Source organism: Anolis carolinensis, chromosome 3 (genome assembly GCF_035594765.1).
Source record: "Anolis carolinensis isolate JA03-04 chromosome 3, rAnoCar3.1.pri, whole genome shotgun sequence".
Classification (NCBI taxonomy): Eukaryota; Metazoa; Chordata; class Lepidosauria; order Squamata; family Dactyloidae; genus Anolis; species Anolis carolinensis.
In genome coordinates, this window is record NC_085843.1 from 232795693 (window position 1) to 232817902 (window position 22210).

At 39.8% G+C, this 22210-nt stretch overlaps 1 protein-coding gene across 1 annotated transcript in view; it reads right to left on the minus strand.

Moving 5' to 3' along the window:
* Positions 1–22210, minus strand: part of fbxw4 (F-box and WD repeat domain containing 4) — a 73141-nt gene that overhangs the window by 29416 nt on the left and 21515 nt on the right. Inside the window, exons 4-5 of the mRNA XM_003224236.4 lie at positions 21341–21473; positions 19549–19643 (exon numbers count right to left, since the gene is read on the minus strand). Of these exons, the coding sequence (XP_003224284.2) occupies positions 19549–19643; positions 21341–21473 (228 nt within the window). The remainder of the gene's footprint in view (positions 1–19548; positions 19644–21340; positions 21474–22210) is intronic.

Genomic DNA, 22210 nt, shown 5'->3' on the forward strand with positions numbered 1-22210 from the left:
CTATCATGAGGGTTGTTGTATGTCTTTCGGGCTGTGTGGCCATGTTCCAGAAGCATTCTCTCCTGACGTTTCGCCCACATCTATGGCAGGCATCCTCAGAGGTTGTGAGGTATGGAGAAAACTAAGCAAAGAGGTTAATATATATCTGTGGAAAGTCTAGGGTGAGAGAGGTCAGTGTGAATGTGTAGTTAATCACTTAAATTAGCATTGAAAAGCTTATCTGCTGTCTTCTTCCTGCCTCTGGGGCATCCTTTGTTTAGAGTCGTTAACTGCCCTTGGTTGATTCATGTCTGGAAACCCTCTGTTTTCAGAGTATTGCTTTTTATTTACTGTTCTGATTTTTGAGTTTTGTAATACTGGTAGCCAGATTTTGTTCATTTTCATGGTTTCTTCCTTTCTGTTGAAGTTGTCCACATGCTTGTGGATTTCAATGGCTTCTCTGAAACAAGACCCCACTAACAAAATCACCAGAAAAACGAACACTCTAATCAAGAACTCCTCCATTAACTTTGACATACGCCAACAGCTGTGCAAATCAGAAGCCCTCCCACCCAGGCTTTACGGACTCCCCAAAATCCACAAGGACTCCATCCCACTCAGACCCATTGTAAGTGCCATTGGATCGCCGACTTACAACCTGGCAAAATTTCTGGCTACACAGCTACAAACCCACATTGGGCTCACTGCACATTATATCAAGGACTCTACACACTTTATAGAAAAGATCAGCAACCTCAATCTAAGCACCAAGGACATCCTGATCAGCTTTGATGTGGTGTCCCTTTTTACCAAAGTCCCAGTAGCTGACACCCTCACACTAATCACACAAAACTTCCCAGAAGACATCACAGCCCTGTTTCACCATTGCCTCACCACTAGCTACTTTCAGTGGGACACTGGATTCTATGAACAGAAGGATGGAGTGGCCATGGGGAGCCCTCTCAGCCCAGTAGTAGCAAATTTCTATATGGAATACTTTGAAAAACAGGCCCTAGAAACAGCACCAAAAAAGCCAACTGTTTGGTTCAGATACGTAGATGACACCTTCACGATTTGGAGCCATGGAGAGGAAGAACTCAGCAAGTTCCTGGACCATCTTAACAGCATCCACCCAAACATCCAATTCACCATGGAAAAAGAAAAGGAAGGAAAACTGCCATTTCTAGATGTTCTGGTCATCCGCAAACCCAATCAACAATTGGGCCACACAGTTTACAGAAAACCTACACACACAGATAGATACCTTCATAAAAACTCCAACCATCACCCAAGTCAAAAAAGGAGCACAATCAAAGCCCTGACAGACCGTGCACAAAGAATCTGCGAACCTCACCTCCTCCAAGGTGAACTCAACCACCTAAACTGGGCTCTACAGGCCAATGGATACTCCACCACAGACATCAGAAGAGCTGCAAGGCCAAGAACAAGCCATGAGAGTCAAGACAAAGATCCACCCAGAGGAAAGGTGTACTTACCATACATCAAGGGAACTACTGACCGCATAGGGAAGCTGATGAAGAAGCACAACCTACAAACTATCTACAAACCCACGAAGAAAATCCAACAAATGCTACGGTCAGCGAAGGACAAGAGGGATCCTCTCTCTTCTGCAGGAGTCTACCGGATACCATGCAGCTGTGGACAAGTCTACATAGGGACCACCAAACGCAGCGCCCAAACAAGAGTCAAAGAACATGAAAGGCACTGCAGACTAATTCAACCAGAGAAATCAGCCATAGCAGAGCATTTGACGAACCAGCCTGGACACAGAATACTATTTGAGAACACAAAAATGCTGGACCATTCTAACAACTATCATGTCAGACTACACAGAGAAGCCATTGAAATCCACAAGCATGTGGACAACTTCAACAGAAAGGAAGAAACCATGAAAATGAACAAAATCTGGCTACCAGTATTACAAAACTCAAAAATCAGAACAGTAAATAAAAAGCAATACTCTGAAAACAGAGGGTTTCCAGACATGAATCAACCAAGGGCAGTTAACGACTCTAAACAAAGGATGCCCCAGAGGCAGGAAGAAGACAGCAGATAAGCTTTTCAATGCTAATTTAAGTGATTAACTACACATTCACACTGACCTCTCTCACCCTAGACTTTCCACAGATATATATTAACCTCTTTGCTTAGTTTTCTCCATACCTCACAACCTCTGAGGATGCCTGCCATAGATGTGGGCGAAACGTCAGGAGAGAATGCTTCTGGAACATGGCCACACAGCCCGAAAGACATACAACAACCCTGTGATCCCGGCCATGAAAGCCTTCGACAACACATTAAACTATCATGAGACTAGGCCTTTAACAAGTATCTTGAAGACTCAAGCGTTCAATTTTGAGACAAGGTTTGAATGCTTTGCAGTGATATAGCACAAATGGGGTGGAAAATGGGGTGGAAAATCAGGATAAATTGGCCATACACAGTGTGGTGCAATATATGTGCCAATGCCTTAAGAAGTTATGACTTTAAAAAAAACAGATAAAAGAATCATAGAGTGTGGTTGGAAATCCACAATCCAATTGCCAGAAAGAAAGAAAAAGAAAGAAGGATAAATAAGTTAACTGTACAGCACTCTCACATTTATCTTTTACTTGCAGGATCCTTTTTCCACACATCGCCACACAAATTCATTCCAATCCTGAAATTCAGATTTTCTACGTAGAAGAAAGTGCCAAATTATAACACAAACCTACATAATACAAAACTACACTATAATTTGAGCTTCTCAACATGCAACAAACAAACAATGGTTTTAAGGAGCTTGTCTGATTTTGTTTGCCATCTGCTCAAAAATTCACTCTGATTTCCACAGTGAAGCACCCTCCTGAGACAAAGCAATGGTCCTAAGTTATTTGTCAATGGTTGTGAATTTAGATCAAACAGAAAGCTAAAGTTAATAAAAATATGTTGATAAACCACTTTAAACCAAAGTTTCAATTCCTGGTTCGCCTGATTTAAGCAAGCCACATTTTTGGGCAAATTTGGGTTCAGACATTAACTATTGTTTAGTGTTCTGTGCTCTGCTTTTCTTCTCAAGTACAACTACAATTACAATATATCAATTACAAACATTTGTTTTTAATTAATAGCAGTTGTTTGAAAATATCAACTGCTATTCCTATTTTCAAGCAACTGCAATTAATTGAAGAATGCTCAAACTTCCGTACAGTGGCACTTATTTCCCATGCCAGTAAGGTAATGCTCAAGATCCTGCAAGGCAGACTCCAGTAATACATGGAGCGAGAGTTGCCAGATGTCCAAGCTGGGTTCAGAAAAGGCAGAGGAACAAGAGACCAAATTGCCAATATCCGTTGGATAATGGAGGAAGCCAGGGAGTTTCAGAAAAACATCTATTTCTGCTTTATTGGCTATTCTAAAACCTTCGACTGTGTGGATCATAATAAACTGTGGCATGTTCTTGGTGGTATGGGGATACCAAGTCACCTTGTCTGTCTCCTGAGAAATCTGTATAAAGACCAAGCAGCCACAGTAAGAACAGACCACGGAACAACAGATTGGTTCAAGATGGGGAAAGGAGTATGGCAGGACTGTATACTTTCACCCTACCTAATCAATTTGTATGCAGAACACATCATGCGACGTGCGGGGCTTGACAATACAAGGCTGGAGTTAAAATTGCTGTAAGAAACATTAACAACCTTAGGTATGCAGATGATACTACTCTGATGGCTGAAAGTGAGGAGGAGCTGAGGAGCCTTATCACCAAGGTGAAAGAAGAAAGCACAAAAGCCGGGCTGCAGTTAAACATCAAGAAAACCAAGATTATGGCAACCAGACTGATTGATAACTGGCAAACAGAGGGAGAAAACATGGAGGCAGTGACAGAGTTTATATTTCTCGGCACAAAGATCACTGCAGATGCAGACTGCAGCCAGGAAATCAGAAGACATCTACTTCTCGGGAGGAGAGCAATGGCCAACCTCGATAAAATAGTGAAAAGCAGAGACATCACACTGTCAACGAAGGCCCGCATAGTTAAAGCAATGGTATTCCCCATAGTAACCTATGGTTGTGAGAGCTGGACCATGAGGAAGGCTGAGCGAAGGAAGATAGATGCTTTTGAAATTTGGGGCTAGAGGAAAATCCTGAGAGTGCCTTGGACCGCAAGAAGATCCAACCAGTCCATCCCCCAGGAAATAATGCCTGGCTGCTCACTGGAGGGAAGGATATTAGAAGTAAAGATGAAGTATTTTGGCCACATCATGAGAAGACAGGAAAGCTTGGAAAATATGATGCTGGGGAAAATGGAAGGAAAAAGGAAGAGAAGCTGACCAAGGGCGAGATGGCTGGATGGTATACTTGAAGTGACTGGCTTGACCTTGAGGAAACTGGGGGCGGCGACGGCCAACAGGGAGCTCTGGCGTGGACTGGTCCATGAGGTCACAAAGAGTCTGCGCAAATGAAGAAGAAGCAGCAATTAATTTTAAAAACCCTACCATTATTTTTAGATCCCTGGTGGCGCAATGGGTTAAACCCTTGTGCCAGTAGGACTGCTGACCGATAGGTCAGCGGTTCGAATCCGGGAGGCCAGGCAAGCTCCCTCTGTCAGCTCCAGCTGCCCATGCGGGGACATGAGCGAAGCCTCCCACAGGATGGTAAAACTTCAAACATCCAGGAATCGCCTGGGCAGCGTCCTTGCAGGCGGTCAATTCTCTCACACCAGAAGCAACTTGCAGTTTCTCAAGTCGCTCCTGACATAAAAAAAGCTATGTTCTTTTCAGCCTACATTGAGAAAATATATTTAATCTATACCATTAATTGAAACAAATCCAAATAAATTGTAGTCTGCATGAAATTACAAACTCTAGTGTAAAATGAAGCAAGTGTTTGATCTCATCTCTACCTGGCTGTACCATAGGAGTTAAACTGCTGCAGATAAAAATATAATTATCCAAACATAATGAAACAGAACTCAAATGAAGTGGCAAATAGCTCTGAATGGAACAGTAAGCAAAAAAGCTAAAGCCCAGATGTTGAACTGGAGAAAAATGATAGAATTTCCCTTTGAAAAAGTATCTATAACAGGTATGTTTTAGACTTAAACACCCACAATTCCTAACAGCCGGTAAGCTGACAGGGATTTCTGGGGATTGAAGTCCAAAACACCTGGAGGGCCAAAGTTGGCCCATGCCTGCCCTAAAAGATCTCTACAAATTTAATATTAATGGTTTACTATCTCTTAGCAACCGCTATGGGAAATTTAAGCTTTTCATTATGTGCAACAGTAATGCTCTTGAATCACACTGCTTTTTCCAGTTTTTTAAAAAGATGGGATCACTATTTTCTACAGAGGAGGAATTTTGCTGCAATCTTAATTATCAAGTTATATTGTCTCTAGGTTTTTAATAAGTTCCAAAGAAAAGTTACTCCCCATCTAAAATTAACAGGAAAAGAAATATCTAGATAAAAATGGGAGGGATTGACAAACTTCATACAAACTTAATGACTTAATGACAAACTTCATATAAAATTAAGAGCCCTTCAATTCTCAACATTTCATCTTCTAGCCCTTAGGTAGGACTTTATATATTACACAAAAAACCATCTAAAATTTGCAGGAATATCAAGATAAAACGAGAGGGATTGACAAACTTCATACAAAATTAAGAACCCTTCAATTCTCAACGTATCATCTTCTGGCTTTTAGGTAGGACTTTATACATTACATAAAAAGCCTGTCTCCTCCACAGCATAGTCCACAGTCCCAGCAGCTGCCCAGTAGACATTAGAGGGGGAATGAGGGTTGTTCTAAGCTTCAGACTTCAATGTTTCTGTGGACAAAGGGCACAATTCCTGCTCCAAGGCTTAGATGGGCCCCGCAAACACACCTTGAAAGAGGCTATGAATGGCATTGTCAAATTTTTAAAGCTTGTTCAGGTGTAAAGCTTCAGCAATTTCTTTTTGTTACTTGTTCTTTCCCTCCTCAGCTCCCCACTAGGTACATTCAGGCACTTAAAAGGCAGTGGTGTTATGGGATATAGATGTGGGAAGCATCCCTCCCTCCTCAATGTAGGGCATTTTGTTCCTCACCCAATGACAAACAAGGGCAAGGGAAAAAAGTCACAATTTCTCAGCAGCAGCTCTCTACCTCCTTCATTGGAAGAAACTATTTTCCCTTAATTGCCTGGTGGGAATCGTTTATTGGTGGGATTCTCCCCTATACCCCCCAGGCTACATTGGGCTATTGAGGTTTAGTGGGGCTTTCACCTGAAGACATTGGTAATTACCCCTTTATTTTAAGCTCCTACCTGTAGCTTCACACTTGGACTCACTCTGCAGGGGAATGGGCTTTGTTCCCACTAAACACAGCTCATGAACAAACAGACCCAGCAGCAGGAGCACACAGCAAAGTGGTAATTTCAAGTCTAGGATAATTAGCCAGGGTTCTTTCAGTCAGCATCGCCCAGTGATGGGACTTTGCCAAGGGACCGTGCCCCATGAGGCAGACCCAGACAAGTATGCAGCCAAAAACTTCTTGGGGGGCTCAACTTGCTGTGGAGGGAATGAAGAGAAGCAGCAACTTTAGTTAGTGAGTTCTCTCAAGCACCACTACAGAAATGCAGCCTCTCGTGGCTTCTCTTTCTCCCCAAGCTCCATCCTGAAAGATTAAAAGGAGGGAAACGTAGCTGTGCTGGGAAGTCTGCTCTTCATAAGATACATGAATTATCCAGACCTTCCAGAGCAATTTTTATGTATTGGAACCTAAGCAAAAAGAACACTGCTTGAGATAGAGCTCCTTCCAGTTGTGAATCAACTGGATGCAGATTTTAATTTCCTTCATGTTTAACCTGTCTGCACACAATGTTGACCATTTCAAAAAGAAAAATCTTACCTACAAGGTGATCTTTCTTGTTAAAGAACCAGAGCAGATATTTTAACTGAAAATATGAATTGAGAGAGTCTGATTTGGATGCCTGCTACTACTTTTGCCACATGCCAGAAATATGAATACAGCACATTGATTCACAACTAATAAGAAACAAAGTGAGAAATGATGTGGCAATGTAGGTATCTGAAGACTGCCAGTTCTGAATTGTTTATGTTACTCATGACTAGAGATAAACTGAAAATTTCAGAAATGTCAAGTGTCCTGCACTACACCCTTCCTTTTGGTTTCAATCCCTTCATGTTCTTATCCCTTAACAGTCATCAATTGCCACAATTTCTCTCTCTCTATTAACCAATTCCATTTCTTTTGCCACACTAAACTGTACTTTTCAAAGCTATTTGAAAAATGTAGGTGTCAAAAAGAAAATTATTAATCCAAAATGTTTAAATCTATGGTTTTAATTTTATTTGTACTGAGCTGACTTCCCTTGGTACAGAACACACACCGTCTTGGCGAACCTATCACAGTGATAACAACAATAAAACAACAGAAAGAGCTTCCAATGCCTAACAAGTCCATATATAGCAAAAGGATTCGAAGGCCAAATGTACTGTAATGCTTTCCTTTCTAACGGTAAAGAGAGATGAAGGGGAACAGAATGGTCTGCTTCAATTCCACAGTAACTAATATAGTCTGAGGAACTGGACACATAATTGCAGTAACTAATATGGATTTGGACATATACCTTGCACTGTATGACTGCGGATCCTCTGCAAGCCTACAATGCAAGCAACAGGTGTGAGTCAAAGAGGTACATTTTACTTTGAAATTTTGTTCTCAAAATATAAGAGACCAAGAATTAAAAGCAGCCTTACGGTTATGTTCCAACAAGCTGCTCCTTCCAATTATCCCTTTTTCTTTCTTTGGCCCTATTTCTGGAATAGGGGAGGAGCAGCAGGCACTGGTTCCTGCCTTCTCTTCTGAAGAAAACAACCTGCTGGTGCTGGTTTTTAAGCCCCCAACCATATACTAATAAATCTCCAACTCATCCATCACCTCTGTCCAGCCTGCACTCTCAAGAGGAAATAGGGTCTCTCCCACCAATTAGTAGCCTGTGTCCACCAACCATGGAAGCCTTCATTTCATTTAACTTTCCTATAGCAGACAGGTATGGCTAATTTTTGTGGCAGGAGGAAAAGAGTACGGTACAAGACTAAGAAAAAGTTAAGAGATGTTAACTTTTGCACACATTCATTCACAATTTCTGTGAAAACCCAAACCATAAAAAAAGTTTCTGTGAAGACAAAGGAAAGTATCGGAACCAAAACCATTAAGTGCATAATTCAATTTCCCATAATTTGGGAAATTCCACAATTTGATCAGCTCTAGTGTTTAGAATAAAGCTCTGTGAATATGGAAAACATTATATATGATATAGAGACAACTAAAAAGAACTTGGTGGTCTCCATTGTTTCTCCTTGTATGGATTAACCTTCTCCTTAAGATTAGGTGGGCTCACAGTGTGAAGAACTTCTGAAAACTGGCAGCACATTTGCTTTCTTGGACATTCTACAAACTGCTCATTTTGTCTGTGAAACCAGTTATTTCGAATTACAGGTTTAATCCAGCGTTGTACTGCCAATTGCAATCACACCTTCCACTCTCTCCAGCCTCTGGAGAGTTTTCCAAAATTTTACAGCTGGTTTAAGCAGCACATATGGGATTGGAGGAAGAAAGGAAACTAGCTGTTCTTTGAGTTCTGTTGCCTTCTGTCATTCTACCAGAAATCCACCAGTGAATGCTCTCATATCTAATTTTTAAACAATTACATTTTATCATTGTTTTTACTGTATTCTGATTTTATACTGTAAAAAAAATGTGTTATTTTAAATGAAAATTAATATATACAGTTTCTAAAATAATAAATGAAAAATATGTGAATCATAGGCTCAAGGTAAGTTGAACCACAGGCCCAGCAACCTATTGGTGTTTTGAATTGACTGATTCGTCATTTTTATTCACGGTTTTCTGAATTTCTAGAATACGTTGCACATGTCTGCTTAGTAATTCTTCTATCTATCTTCTAAACTAAGCCAATGAGGATCCTGCCAGTTGCTATACACAGTACCTGTTTTGAAAGCAAAGGATAGAATGCCTACATCAGTACCAGAAATCAAAATAGGGATTGTGACATGGAGATGGGTAGAAGGCAATGACGGGCAAACATTTGGTTATCCCTGGACATCGTCTCCCTTCAATAGTAAAACGTAACAGCCGCATAATCCCCAAAGGGGAATCAGAGTAATAACCTGGTCCAAAATAGAAAACAAATTAGGAATTGGACACCACCTCATTGTTTAGATCACATCAAAGTAACCTGTACAGTCTTCTCGTGCTCAACTTTCCTACAAACTGAAGTAGAAAATCTATTTGGAAATCATCAGGCCTCTAGGGCCTTTTTGTGGTTTCTAGTACCCTGGTAGACCACCCATTCCAACTTTAATAAGAAGACTAAAATAAATTCAGTTCCAGAAATAACTTACTCCAGCTATGGATAACATAGTAATTTGACAATTAAGCATTTTCATATCTACAGCTACCCATGTGTTAAAATGCAATTTGCTTTGTATTTACCTATTGCTTAAGTGGCATTTAATATAAGTAAAGGGTGCTGGAAAAAATTCCCTTGAATCTTATTTATTTATTTATTTACAGTATTTATATTCCGCCCTTCTCACCCCGAAGGGGACTCAGGGCGGATTACAATGAACACATATATGGCAAACATTCAATGCCAACAGACAAACAACATTCAGTTTTAGACAGACACAGAGGCATTTTAACATCTTTCCAGCTTCACGATTCCGGCCACAGGGGGAGCTGTTGCTTCACCGTCCATTGGTGGCTGTTCTTCCTCATTCTTTTCCTCGTGAGCAGTTTTATGGTGTTGTAGATTAGTTAAATTAGCCTCCCGCATAAAGCGTACCTAAATTTTCCCTACTTGACAGATGCAACTGTCTTTCGGGGCTGCTAGGTCAACAGCAAGCCGGGGCTATTTTTTTTTTAATGGTCGGAGGCTTAACCCGACCCGGGCTTCGAACTCATGACCTCTCGGTCAGTAGTGATTTATAGCAGCTGGTTACTAGCCAGCTGCGCCACAGCCCGGCCCCTAGAACTAATATTCAGACTTGAAGACAAAATTGCCAATTTCCTCACATTTTACAAAACATTTCTCAACTCAGTGGACATAATTTCAAAATTTTAGGAGGTACAGTAATGTGTATAATATAATATACATTTTCATACAAACACAAATATACATACACATATCCTGTAGAATATATTTATGACTGAACACATGCAAAACTGAAATGGATAAGAAATTGATTGATTCATCCCTTGTGTAAAACTGTGAATGGAAACATCCCCTTTCCATTCTTGCAGAAGATTCAAATAACCAAGAAATGAACATACCTACAAACACAGGATGACAGGTGCCAACTCCCCAGCTCCTCAGTCATTATTTTTAAACACTTATAAATACGTAAGCCAGAAAGTGTTTTTTTAAAGGCATTCTGCAAAGAGGCCCAGTACCCTCTCCCCTTGGTAATGAATCCCTGTAATGGAATGCCCTGCACTCCAATTAGGAAGAAATGCTAATTTTCTCCACTTGAGCACCCCCTATAGATGTATCTAATTTGTTTCAATGCTTTCATCTCTCCCCTCCATTGCATTTTCATTTAAAGGTTATGATCTGTTTGTGCCCTTCATGCTGTGCTCTGACAAGACACCCCTATGAGAGGGCTATGTGCCCCCTGCAACCTTTCTAACCTCTGTGCTAAACAAAAACCAAAGCTATTTTTTCTTGACTGGCGGAGGAGCAAGGGGGAGAGCAGGCAAAAAAACCCCTGATGAAAATAATAAATGATGATAATGACGATGACATTTTAGCACATTGGAAGCCTAGTACTTTTCAAAGTAGAGAAGACAACACCATTCAGCTGAGTATTCCTTATAGGTGAAATAGCAGGCATTTCCTAAATTTCATAGAATTCTATTTCCTTTAGGCAAAAAATCAGGTTTCCTTCATTGTAATGTATGTATATCTGTGGTGAAATCTTAATCCTTATGAAGTCTAATTTTGAATTATTCATATCATTTTGTGTTTTGGATTATATTAGTCAGTGGGTAAATCTATATTCTATTCCCTCAAAATAATCAAATGTGAGGGAAGAATTTGCTTAGCCCAAATGAATTAAAATGTGATAAACATCCACAATAGAGCTATATGGCCAAGAAGCCTATCGAACCTAAATGGGACACACATAAGCAAACATATGAAGCTACACCTTTGCAACAACTGGAAGCTTTGTGTAACCCGAATTATCTTTGAATTTTTAAAGAACTATTGACAATTTTCCCATTTTTCCCTTCAGCAAGAACTTACATTAAATTTTACTTTCCCAGAATGCAAGAGGATTTAACAGATACCCGATCTGTACAGTCACTTAAACTTCATGAATTAAAAAGGAAAAAAAACTGCACTGCATGAGTGGTTGGCGCCAATAAGAATTTAAACATACCGAAGCTCAATTTTAGGCCTAGCAATGTAGCCAGGGAGCAGGCTCAGGGTTTCTCTAGGTCCTCCAGCTAGCCACCTTGAGATTCTTACCTAGAGATAAAATTTGGATCAATCCATGAATGACAAAATTTGTAAAAACGTTCAGTTCAATACAGATGTGGAGGGCACTGACTGTACTTCAACTCATCTAACCTGTTACCTTCAAACTAAGGAAACTCCAGTTACTTTACATTCTGGCTATTGAATAAGACAGGATACATACACATTGCTTTGATCCTGGCTTATCCGAAGTGCTATTCTTCTAGTTTGAAAGTAACAGCAAATCTGGTTCCTGCAAAAGTGGAACTGGAAGCTTACAATCCCCTCCTTGCAGCTACTACAGAAGATAAAGGAGAAAGTGCAATGCTTAGGCTGATTCATATACATTGTAATTTTTCATGATTCATAATACTCTTTTAGAGTTTATTGAAAAACCACAAAACAGCGAATCCGCAAAAAGCGAACTGCGAAGTAGTGAGGGAACACTGTAATGCCAAACTATAGTTAAACGTTACATCTGTAAAAGTCCACCAGGTGACAAAGAAAGGTAGGTTTTATTAAAACTGAGGTGCCATATGAATCTTTTGAAGATAACTATGATAAACTGAATCAGTAAAGAAATTACTGTACTGTGTAAACAAGATACAGCTAGCAGTGTCAATCCTCATATTAGACATTTATTCGACATATAATAGGGTATTGTGACTTGCAACATATAGTTCTTGGAAAGTACCTCGAAAGTTGTGGGACCAAGCATTAAAGAACAAAATCTGTCTTAATGTACTCTCCTGCATCAAGAGAATCTGAGCAATTCTTTATTTTACAACTGTTTTGTACAATTGGAAAGCATGTGTGAGCACCATAAGATTCTGGTGTTTCGATTCTACTCCCAGATAATTTAAATGCTCAATCTTGTTAAAAACAGATATGTTTTAATTGTTATAGCAACCCAATACATCTTCACAATTTTTCAATGTTCATGGATCTACTATGCCAAATGCCCTTGTGAAGTGTTATGCTGAGAATGGAAACCTATGAATAGATTTCTTATGCTATTAAGTGTGCTGATCTGATACAATATCCAACCAAGACTGAAAATCCCAGTTCATTATATAATCATGTATCACAACACAATTTGCTGAAATGTAGAACTATCTTGTGTGGAATGGTTAATATGTCCTCAAAATGGAAATCATCAAAATCAAGAAAATTACCCATGATTCAAATCCTCACACTCATCTATTCCAAAGCCATGGGGAAAGGGTAGGAATACACAAAGGTTTGCTCTTCTTCTCAGAGAAAATCCGCACACATACACACACACAAACTCTTTTCTATCTAGTCCATGTGGGAACAAGCGTCCCAGTGGGGCCCGCCGCCTTTCATCCAAGAGATGAACTTCCCCACTGGAAAATGCATGCATTGTGTAAAAATATTTTAATATATTCATGTACATTCCTATGGTTAGCAGGCACAGAGGCGTGGAGGGTGCCAGCCCAAGTTACGCAGCAGTAATAATGCCACCTGTTCTCTCAGATGCCCAAAAGCAAGCAAATCGTGGGAATATACAGGATGGGTGCTGTGGGTTTATTGTGTTGCTGGAGGATTTTACTAATTACTTGCCTAAAGTCCAAAGCCGTGTGCCTGTTCTCCCCCACCACTACTGCACCGACCCACCCCACCCCTGGAAAAACAAAGCAAGAGGAAAAGGGGGCAGAAAGAAGTAAAGGGACACACAGAGAAAGCAAGGGATGCATTTCAAAGTTTCTCCAAGAACTCGAAGGGAAAAGAAAAGCTGGGTCTGATGTGAAATCATAGAGGTCAAAGGTGGGCCTCCCTCCCTTGTGAGAAAGCGGTAAATCAGGCCGGTTTATCAAACGATCATTTTCTTTTGAAACTGGGAGGCAGCAGCAGGGACAATTCTGCAGATGTGCTTGATGAGTTTGGGACAAAAATGGGCCACTCCTCTCCCCCCTCCTCTGTCGAAGAGCTCCCAACAGGGGCTGCTTCTCCCTTCACTGACTCCTGGACCCTCCCCTCCCTTCTTTGGCAGTCAGCTGAGACCCCCACCCACTGGTCGCTTTTGTCTTCTTGGCCTTTAGACACACTGGCAAGGCCCTTTATGAGACCCCAATCAAGACCCCCATGTCACAGGTACCTAGTAGAGATACCAGGCTGTTTTCAAAGGAGGAACAACAAGGAAAATATGCTGAGTCCATTGTCCCCAAGCAACACTATAGGAGATGAAAGGGACTGGTGGCCCCTTCTGCCAAGGCTGCCTGCCAATCATCCCCACTTATTAAGGTCACAATGTAGACAATATTAACCTGAATCCAATCAAAGATTCATTAGACCTCCATAACCCATTTGGAGAAGGTGGGAACATGCCACAAATACAATAGAATAGCCTCACAGCAATATTGCTTTTTCCCAGGGAGAAAGGCCAGCTACATGGTTGAGGGAGCCCACAGCAAAGCCGCACCTCGCTGACCCCTGTGGTGTTAGTCTCCATTTTTAACCACAGGTTTACCTGGAGAGAACAGCAGCCACACTGGGAAGCTTCTACAAACAAGCCTCTTATATGGTCTAAGTCCAGTTTTACCATTGCTGAAGGTGCTACAGAAATAGTATGCAACAAAGTAAAAAACAAAAAAACCCTTCATCAATACTCAAGACAGACAAGGATGAAAAGAGCAGGAAACCCCTAAGATTTAGAGACCAAATTGGCTTTCAGGAGGTTTTCGCAGTGCTAAATAAAAATGTGTGTGTCTCATGCCCCACATTAATCACCAGCTAGAGTAGTTTTAATGGCATCTCTGCAATTCAATCCAGCTAGCACCTACAGAGACACAGGCTGGCAGCTTTCACCTCCTTGTTACTGTAAGTGTCTGTGCTTATGATCAGGTTTCCTAGAACTGATACAACATGTGGGTTAACAAAACAGTGTGGCTACATGACACTACTCATTAAATGAAGCTGCTTTAAAGGACAGTAAGTAGCAAATGAAAGCAAAATCTGCAAGGGAAGTAAGGATGACACATTGGCACTTCATAGACTGTACTGAAATATCAGATCTGTTGGAGTTGCCTCACATGTTCCATTAAACTCATCCACAGATATAAATTCTAGCATGTGGTTGCTTCAGCATATTTGTAATCAGTTGGGGGGAAGTATATAGCTATTTCCTACGTACCATATTCTGATCATTTAAATATGCAACTGCTTCAATTATAACATGTGAAATTATTCTTAGGTGCCTAAAAGACGTGCCAAAATTAAGATATTTTGATTGAACAGCCTTTGATTTTCAGTCCTTTATATACTTTTATATATCAGGCCTTGGTATTCTGTATCAATGAATTTGGCCATCCACAGCTTAAAAAAAATTTTTTTTTTAATTCCCAAAAATAGCAAACCTTGATTTTGCCATTTTATATAAAGCATATCATTTTATTACACCATTGCATAAAATATGACTGGAGCATCCACAGATTGGAGTATCCTCAGGAGGTCCTAGAACCAAGCCCAGTAAATAACAAGGGCCCACCATATATCAAACTTCAATGCTAATACTGGGTGAAGGGTAGGATATAAATGAGATAAAAAAATAAATTCCACATTTGCTTAATTCATATAGGTTTTCACACACAAAAGTATACTCTCACCATCATCTTAACACAAAGAGAAGTAGGATCAAGACAGACAGTGATGTTAAACAATCTTACAGATTTTTTCCACTTTCCATACACACTCTTCATCCCCACAAGCTCATATTTAAAGAGCAAGGGACGATCAGTGCGGGTTACACCTGAGGTAATTACATAACAAAGAGGCCCCAAACAAGTCTTTGAAGAGAAGCTGAACTGAGATTTTTTTAAGGAACATGGGCAACACTCTAATTGTAGGAAAAAAGTTAGCATCCTACAGATTGGGTACCTGTGCAAGTCTGTTGCAGATTCTCTTTGAACATTTGTCAGGTCAATGCCCTCAGAAAAAAAAAGATGGAAATAAACACACCAGTGATTACTGTTGTAGTTGACTGTAAGGCAGCCTTGCACAAGTCAGGCTATGAAAGGCCTGGTCACTGGAAAACAAACCCTTAATTTAAATGTTAATGAAAGTGCTGGGGAGACATCAGAGGGTTTGTTTTTTGGTGTTTTTTTTTTTTTGCAAGAAGCAAGATACATCGGCACTAGAATTTATGGCCCTGTCCCCTCCCCCTTGCTATCCCTGCCTTCACCGGCCAGCAAAGTTTTTTAAAAACTAATTTTAACATTAACTCCACACTTCCACCCTAGGATGCAATTGCTAAATTATCTGCTGGCAGGACACTGATCAAAGGTGGAAAAACAAAGGCACACTGCACAGCCCAGCAAAAGTAAACAGTGACCATGGCCCAGAAAAATTACCTTCTCCATCCCTTCCCTTGGAAGTTTGAAAAATGGAGGAGAAAGATCACTGACTGGAAATAGAAACCTGCAGTCCTATGGCTGCAGGACCCCTAAACAGTAATCAATGTGACAGAAGATACTGAAAAGGGCCTTTCTCCTACATTATGTTAAATTATAGGAAAGACAGGTTTTTCATCTCACTTCTCAAAAAGCTCCTCCCCTTGAAAATGATCAAAATCCTTCCTTCCAAACATTTTTGTAGAGCTGAATCACTGTAAAGGGAAAATTGCCATCACAGATAACTTCCCAATGGAGCTAAGATCTGGTGTCTTATTTACAACAGTCCTACACCCTCAGGGAATAGAATTAACCTTGTGCTCTAGCATCTCAATACTATGCATAATTTGTTGCTATAATTAGATAAGTATGTATTTGTATGGTCTATCTCCTCCCAAAAAATAACGTATCTAATCAATATTGTAAAGTATTTTTAGACTCTACAAAATTCCATTGTGCCAGAATACAGGCTGTTGCAAAATGGTGGAGACTATTTCAAAGCAATATATTTCCTGATGGCAACATGTTACAATTACACAAACAGCTATAAACGCTTTAATTAGTTATCAAGTTTTAATAACCATTTTGAACCATAAACACATAAAAAAAATAACCCCCCCTCCCAAATGGAAAATGTCTCATTAGGCTTTATGTTGCAGGGTTACCAAATGATTGAGGCTAGGGGCTATTTCTGCACTGGGAGAGACATCTAGAGGTAATCAAAACTTTAAGCTCCAACCTTAAGCTGGAAGTTGGAAAAATATTGAATCACCTCTACTGTCTGTCTGTCTGTGTGTTGTATGTCTAATAATGGCATTGAATTTTTGCCATGTATATGTGCATTGTGATCCACCCTGAGTCCCCTTCAGAGTAAGAAGGGCAGAATATAAATACTATAAATAAATAACTAAATAAATAAATTCATGTGGCAAGAGTTTCATTCCTGGACAGTTTGTGGTTGCTGAGATACAGTGATTTCAAACCAGGTCCATCTTTTCAAAACACTCTGTATATAAAGCTTTAAGCAAACAGGTGAATAAGATCAAGGCAAAAATCCACAACTGTCTTGCTCTCCTCAAAAAGGAAAAAGAGAGAAGAAAAGGTAGGAAGAAAAAAAGTCAAGCTGAGAAAAATCTGCATTGCTGTTTCAGGAGAAATGTAGTTAGCAATGCTTTACAAGGAACAAGTCTACAAGAATCCACAGGTCCATTCTGAGCAGAAGTCAGCAGTGCAAACTGAACCCAAGAGCTGCAAATCAAACTAGGATCTTGACAGTGCATTTGCCACCATCAGTGACAAGTTAAATCTCCTTTCAGATAACAAACAGCACTTCAGTTCCCACACTGGAGAGGCAAAAGAAACAGGTAGAAACAGTCCTATCACCATACTGACATTATGAAGTCAGCAGTGCCATAGCATCTCAGGACAACAAGAGATTAGAAGAACATCTACTTGTATTCAATGGATGGCCATGATGTAAGACAGCCTTAACAGATTAGTCTACAGATCAAAAGAATGCCATCAATTAGACAATAGATTATCATAAGCCAACCAGAAGGACAAGTGAAATCTAGGATTTGGAAGGTCAAGAGCATCCCTTCCACCTAGATACTTGCCTGGACTAATTTCTTAACTATCTGCAACTTACATGCGGGGGGACAATTTTGGGACCAGCAAAGCCAGCATGAAATCTTAAATTCTTACAACTTAAGGGTGTGTTTCCACTTGCAGAACAGAGGTAAGTTACTATAATATTGTCATCCAATCCACCAAATGTCAAGAAGATCATAAATGAAAACTCAGGTGTACCAAACATACTGCATATTTCAGGGTAAGGAGAAAATAGTCGGCTTGTTCACAGCTATTTATAATAATGATGCTCTTCTCCATAAGATAGACAATAATTCAACTTCCTAAATGTGTGTACGCAGAGCAAAGGAGAAACAAAAAAACTTTAAAACCAACCAAGATGCAAGGATATTGAGTCACTTTGAAACTAACTCTACTCAGAGAGACCAAACAATCCATTTAACTTGATGTGGGTGGAAAATCTCAGCCTGCGCAAGTAATGTCCCCTCTTGCCCTCAAACTGTTTCTTCTAGGATGCCAGTGACATTTTCTTGGAAGCGACAGGTTTATAGGTTAGCTGACACCTCCGCTCTGTGGAATTTTAATTAACTTCTCCCATCATTAATATGTTAAGGAGCAAGGTTCTATTATACAGGGTCAGCAGCGTGTTTCAGGCCTTGCTATATCAGCCATCAAATTGAAGAATTAATGACGTGGCTAATCGGCTCTAATGCTTGGGTTTGGGGAAGAAAAGGAGATGCAGTGGGATCGGCATCATAAAACAAGCAAGTGATGCAAACCTGAGGTTGCTGATGGAGAAGCCACTCTGCAAGCTTCCATTTATCACCCAGTAGGGGCAAGAAGACGCTAGGTAAATATTGTGACAGAGAGTGTGTGTTCACTCCAGGGAGAGAAGTCAGTGCTCTGACAAGAGGCCAGCCCTGCAGGTCATCACTTAGAAGGACAAAACAGTGTGCTATACAAAGGCTCCCCTAGTCATAGCATCACATCCAGGGCATACTTCCCAAAGTTCAAGCGGAAGACCTCTGAACAAGCAGCCTGAAAACCCTTAGTACTGGTTTAACCAAGTTTTTAACAATTAGAAATTTCAGTACTCTGCCTTTTTGACCATTTTTATGTCTGCTACTTCAAAATGAATCTCAAATAACGCTCAGTAGGTTTGTGGCTAACACATTTAACTCATAGTCTCATTTAATTCAAACTACTAATGTGAACTGAAAGCCAGTACATAGAAGAGGTATCATTCACCATAATGGGCCAGACGTACCCCTGCTTTAACTAGCAGCCTACTGAAAAGTTCCACAAAATCTGTAAAGTTAGGTTTAGACCAAATTTAAAGCAAGTCACAGGAAAATTCACAAATCAAAGCTTTTCAGAATAGTAAGTGAGTACATCCATAGTACAAACTGGCTTGCTGCAGTCTCCCTTTCTAGTTTATAGCAGCCCATAAAACAAATGCAGGCCAAGAGTACAAAACTATTAGACACCTAACTAAATGAAATACTTCAACTCCTCCAAATGTAAAGCTATTCAATAAAATGGAAAGTAGCTGTTTGTTTTCTAGAATTGTTTTGATACTGGCACATGTACAATTTGCTTGTTGCTACAACTTTCAGTTTCTTTCATTCACCTGATTCCCCCCCCCCCGCCCCCGGCCTGTGATTGGGTGGGCATGATACATAAGATTATGTCAACTTTCCTTGGCAGCTTCCATTTTATCAGAACTTTCAAATCAATCTTCCTGTGCTAATCTAGTTCTCTTTCCCAGATTCAAAATTAAAGGAGAAAAGAAAACCTACAAAATTCAAGAAAACCTAGACATTCTTCAACTAACATATACTCTCTCCCTGTATAACTGGCTGCCTCTGGGCAAATAAGATTTCAGGGTAAGAAAAATAATGATGAGTTGACACCAAGTTTTAGACATTTTGCACAATTGTAATGACAGCCAGATTTACAGATGAAGAAAAACATTATTAAATGTGAACATTTCAAATACAATTTTAAATTTTGGTTACCTTGATAAAGGACTAATGGCAATGGACCAGACACGGTCTTCAGTCTGTATTGTATGCAGACACTTCCCAGCTCTACCTGGGGATAGGGACCAAACCTAAAAGAAGAGGGGGAAAGGAAGCTGTGTTTGAAAATAAACACTCCCGATCTTTTCGGCACAATCTGATATTAGCAGAGCCTGCCTAAGTTCCATATCCCACCACAATACTTTGGTTGTGATATTTCAGGACAAAGACTTCATAGATAACACCAACAAAAGAGAGAGAAGAGGCCAGTATTAATGCTGTCTAAATCAGTTCATGCTTTGTTTGAGGCCACAGAAATGTTTCTGCTTAAATTATACATGAGCGCATGCCAAAACAAATTCCTATTTTATCTCATCTTGACAACTATAGGTTGGTGCTCTTAATACTTTTTTCCATAGTATTCTACTTCACTAAAATCCTTGATGGAAAAGAGAACACTGAAACCCAGAATATATTTTGTACTAATTGCTAAGTCCCCTTAGTACACATTCACACAATGTATTACCAATCTGTAACTATTGGTAGGGAATAACCTTAAGCTAGAGAATAACTAGGGAATAACCTTAAGCTCCTGGAATCCTTCAAGATTTCAATGTTTCTTTCATCCCTGTCCCACAAACTGATCTCTCGTTTACTGGATCCAAAGATCCAAGCCTCTCATTTTCTCTCCACAACTATCCCCCCATGACTTACGGAAATTCAAAGCTGGGAGGTTTGTATTTGTTTGTTTGTTGATAATGCTCAGGATTGCAGGCTATTCAGTGTCAGTGGGGAATGTGGCACCTTGTGTCAGCAAAAGCAGCAGAAACGCTGAGCTCTTTTAATGCACCCCTATCTCATACAGGTTAAAAATATTGCTGGGAGCATGCTATCTAGTGCCTATCAATGAGGAATGTGCATTAGCAGCTACTCAAAGCTCAGTCCTAATCAACACTCACTATCCCTCCAAAGCACCCAATGCACTTATAGCTCCCATTAGAGCTAGAAGGGATTCCCTTCCAGCTAGAAGTCAACACAAGGTAAATGTCACTTGGTAAAAATAAAAGCCATTCTCTGCTTATAAAGATCAGGATGGAAAAGTGTTAGGTGAATCAGATTCCATTTCTGGGGGGGGTTTAAGCAAAAAAAATGCATACAATTAAATCAGAATTTATTTTGACATTGAACTGTTTGCTTTCAAGGTCATGAGGTATTTCCAAAGCTCCCAATAGCAGGGTAACTACACTTAAATATCTCACAATCTCCATAATGGAAGACCGAAGAATGGTTTAAAAATCAAGAACTGGGCTGTTTTCCTATCCAGAAAGTCAAAAATTGTCTTAATCTTAAAAGAATATGGCTCTAAGAGAGCAAAATCCCATGTGGGTAATTAAGTAAAATAATCTTCCACTCTTAAAGCATGAATCCTTGGATGTATGTTCCACTGAATTCAATAGAGTCTGCCTCTATGTTATGTCTGTTGGATCAGAGTGTATGTACCACAACCCTCTGTATTTAATTTGTTTCAGACAATCTATGTCGTGAGCTGTCTTAGGTCCCAAACTAGAAAGAATGTGGAATATAAAGTAAACACGTACATAAATATTTGAAATATGTGGTGTCAGACAGACTTTAAACAATCCAGAATTTGGCAGGAATTTAACTGGGTTTTTTTTGTTAAACTTTATTAACCTGGATGAAACTGCTATGTCCCTTATCCAAATCTCTTTACATGCTTAAGTAAAGAACACCTGTAAGCATAACTGTGAAACAAGGCATATGATCTCACCTTTGCTGTTTTGTCCCTGGAGCCACTTACAATAATGCCACCTTGGGAATCCACACAGTTCACTTCCTGTTCATGCCCCAAAAACTTGAAGCTGCAGGAGCCATTACGTTTATGGAGAACAATAGCACCATCTCTGAAAAATAAATCCTCAGGTAGGAAAATGCTTGCAATAAAGGCATAGGGCACTTAACACTCTGACCATTGACATAGTAGCTACCAATATCCAAGCAGAGTACCTACTCTCTAAAATTAGAAGCCAAGGAACTAAACCCCACTTCATATTACTGGATCAGGTGAATGGACAACTGTGGTCCTCAAATTGTTGTTAGATTACAGCTGCCGGCACCATTCACAATTGGCTTCATTGATTTACTGGGGCAAGTTCCAGGACCATAACATTTAAAAGGGTAAACCTGCCCACCTCTATGCTATATTATGAACAAAAATAATGTACATCTGGACAGCTGTGATTTACTTTTCTTTAGCATCTAAAATAAAGGGAAACCAATGAGCTTTGACAAACTCTATATTTTATCATAGCCATGAAAAAAGATTATTCATAGGCTATACTTGATGTTTATTCTCCTTCATACTGCATATACAATTATATGAGAAACATTTCTTAAACTATAATGCAAATTACGTATTTGTCAGTGAATATTGTACAGGACATAAAAGTTATGTTTTATCAGGGAGATTAGAAACATTAGATAAAGAAAATGAATACAACACATGCATATGATTGGACGATTCCGTGTCTTACAATGGTATGAACATGAGAAGGTATCTGTATACGTCTTGGTTTAAAAAATGAATCCTGTGCTTAGAAATCCATATTCTGTGCCAAAGCAGGAAGAATGTTGTTACTTG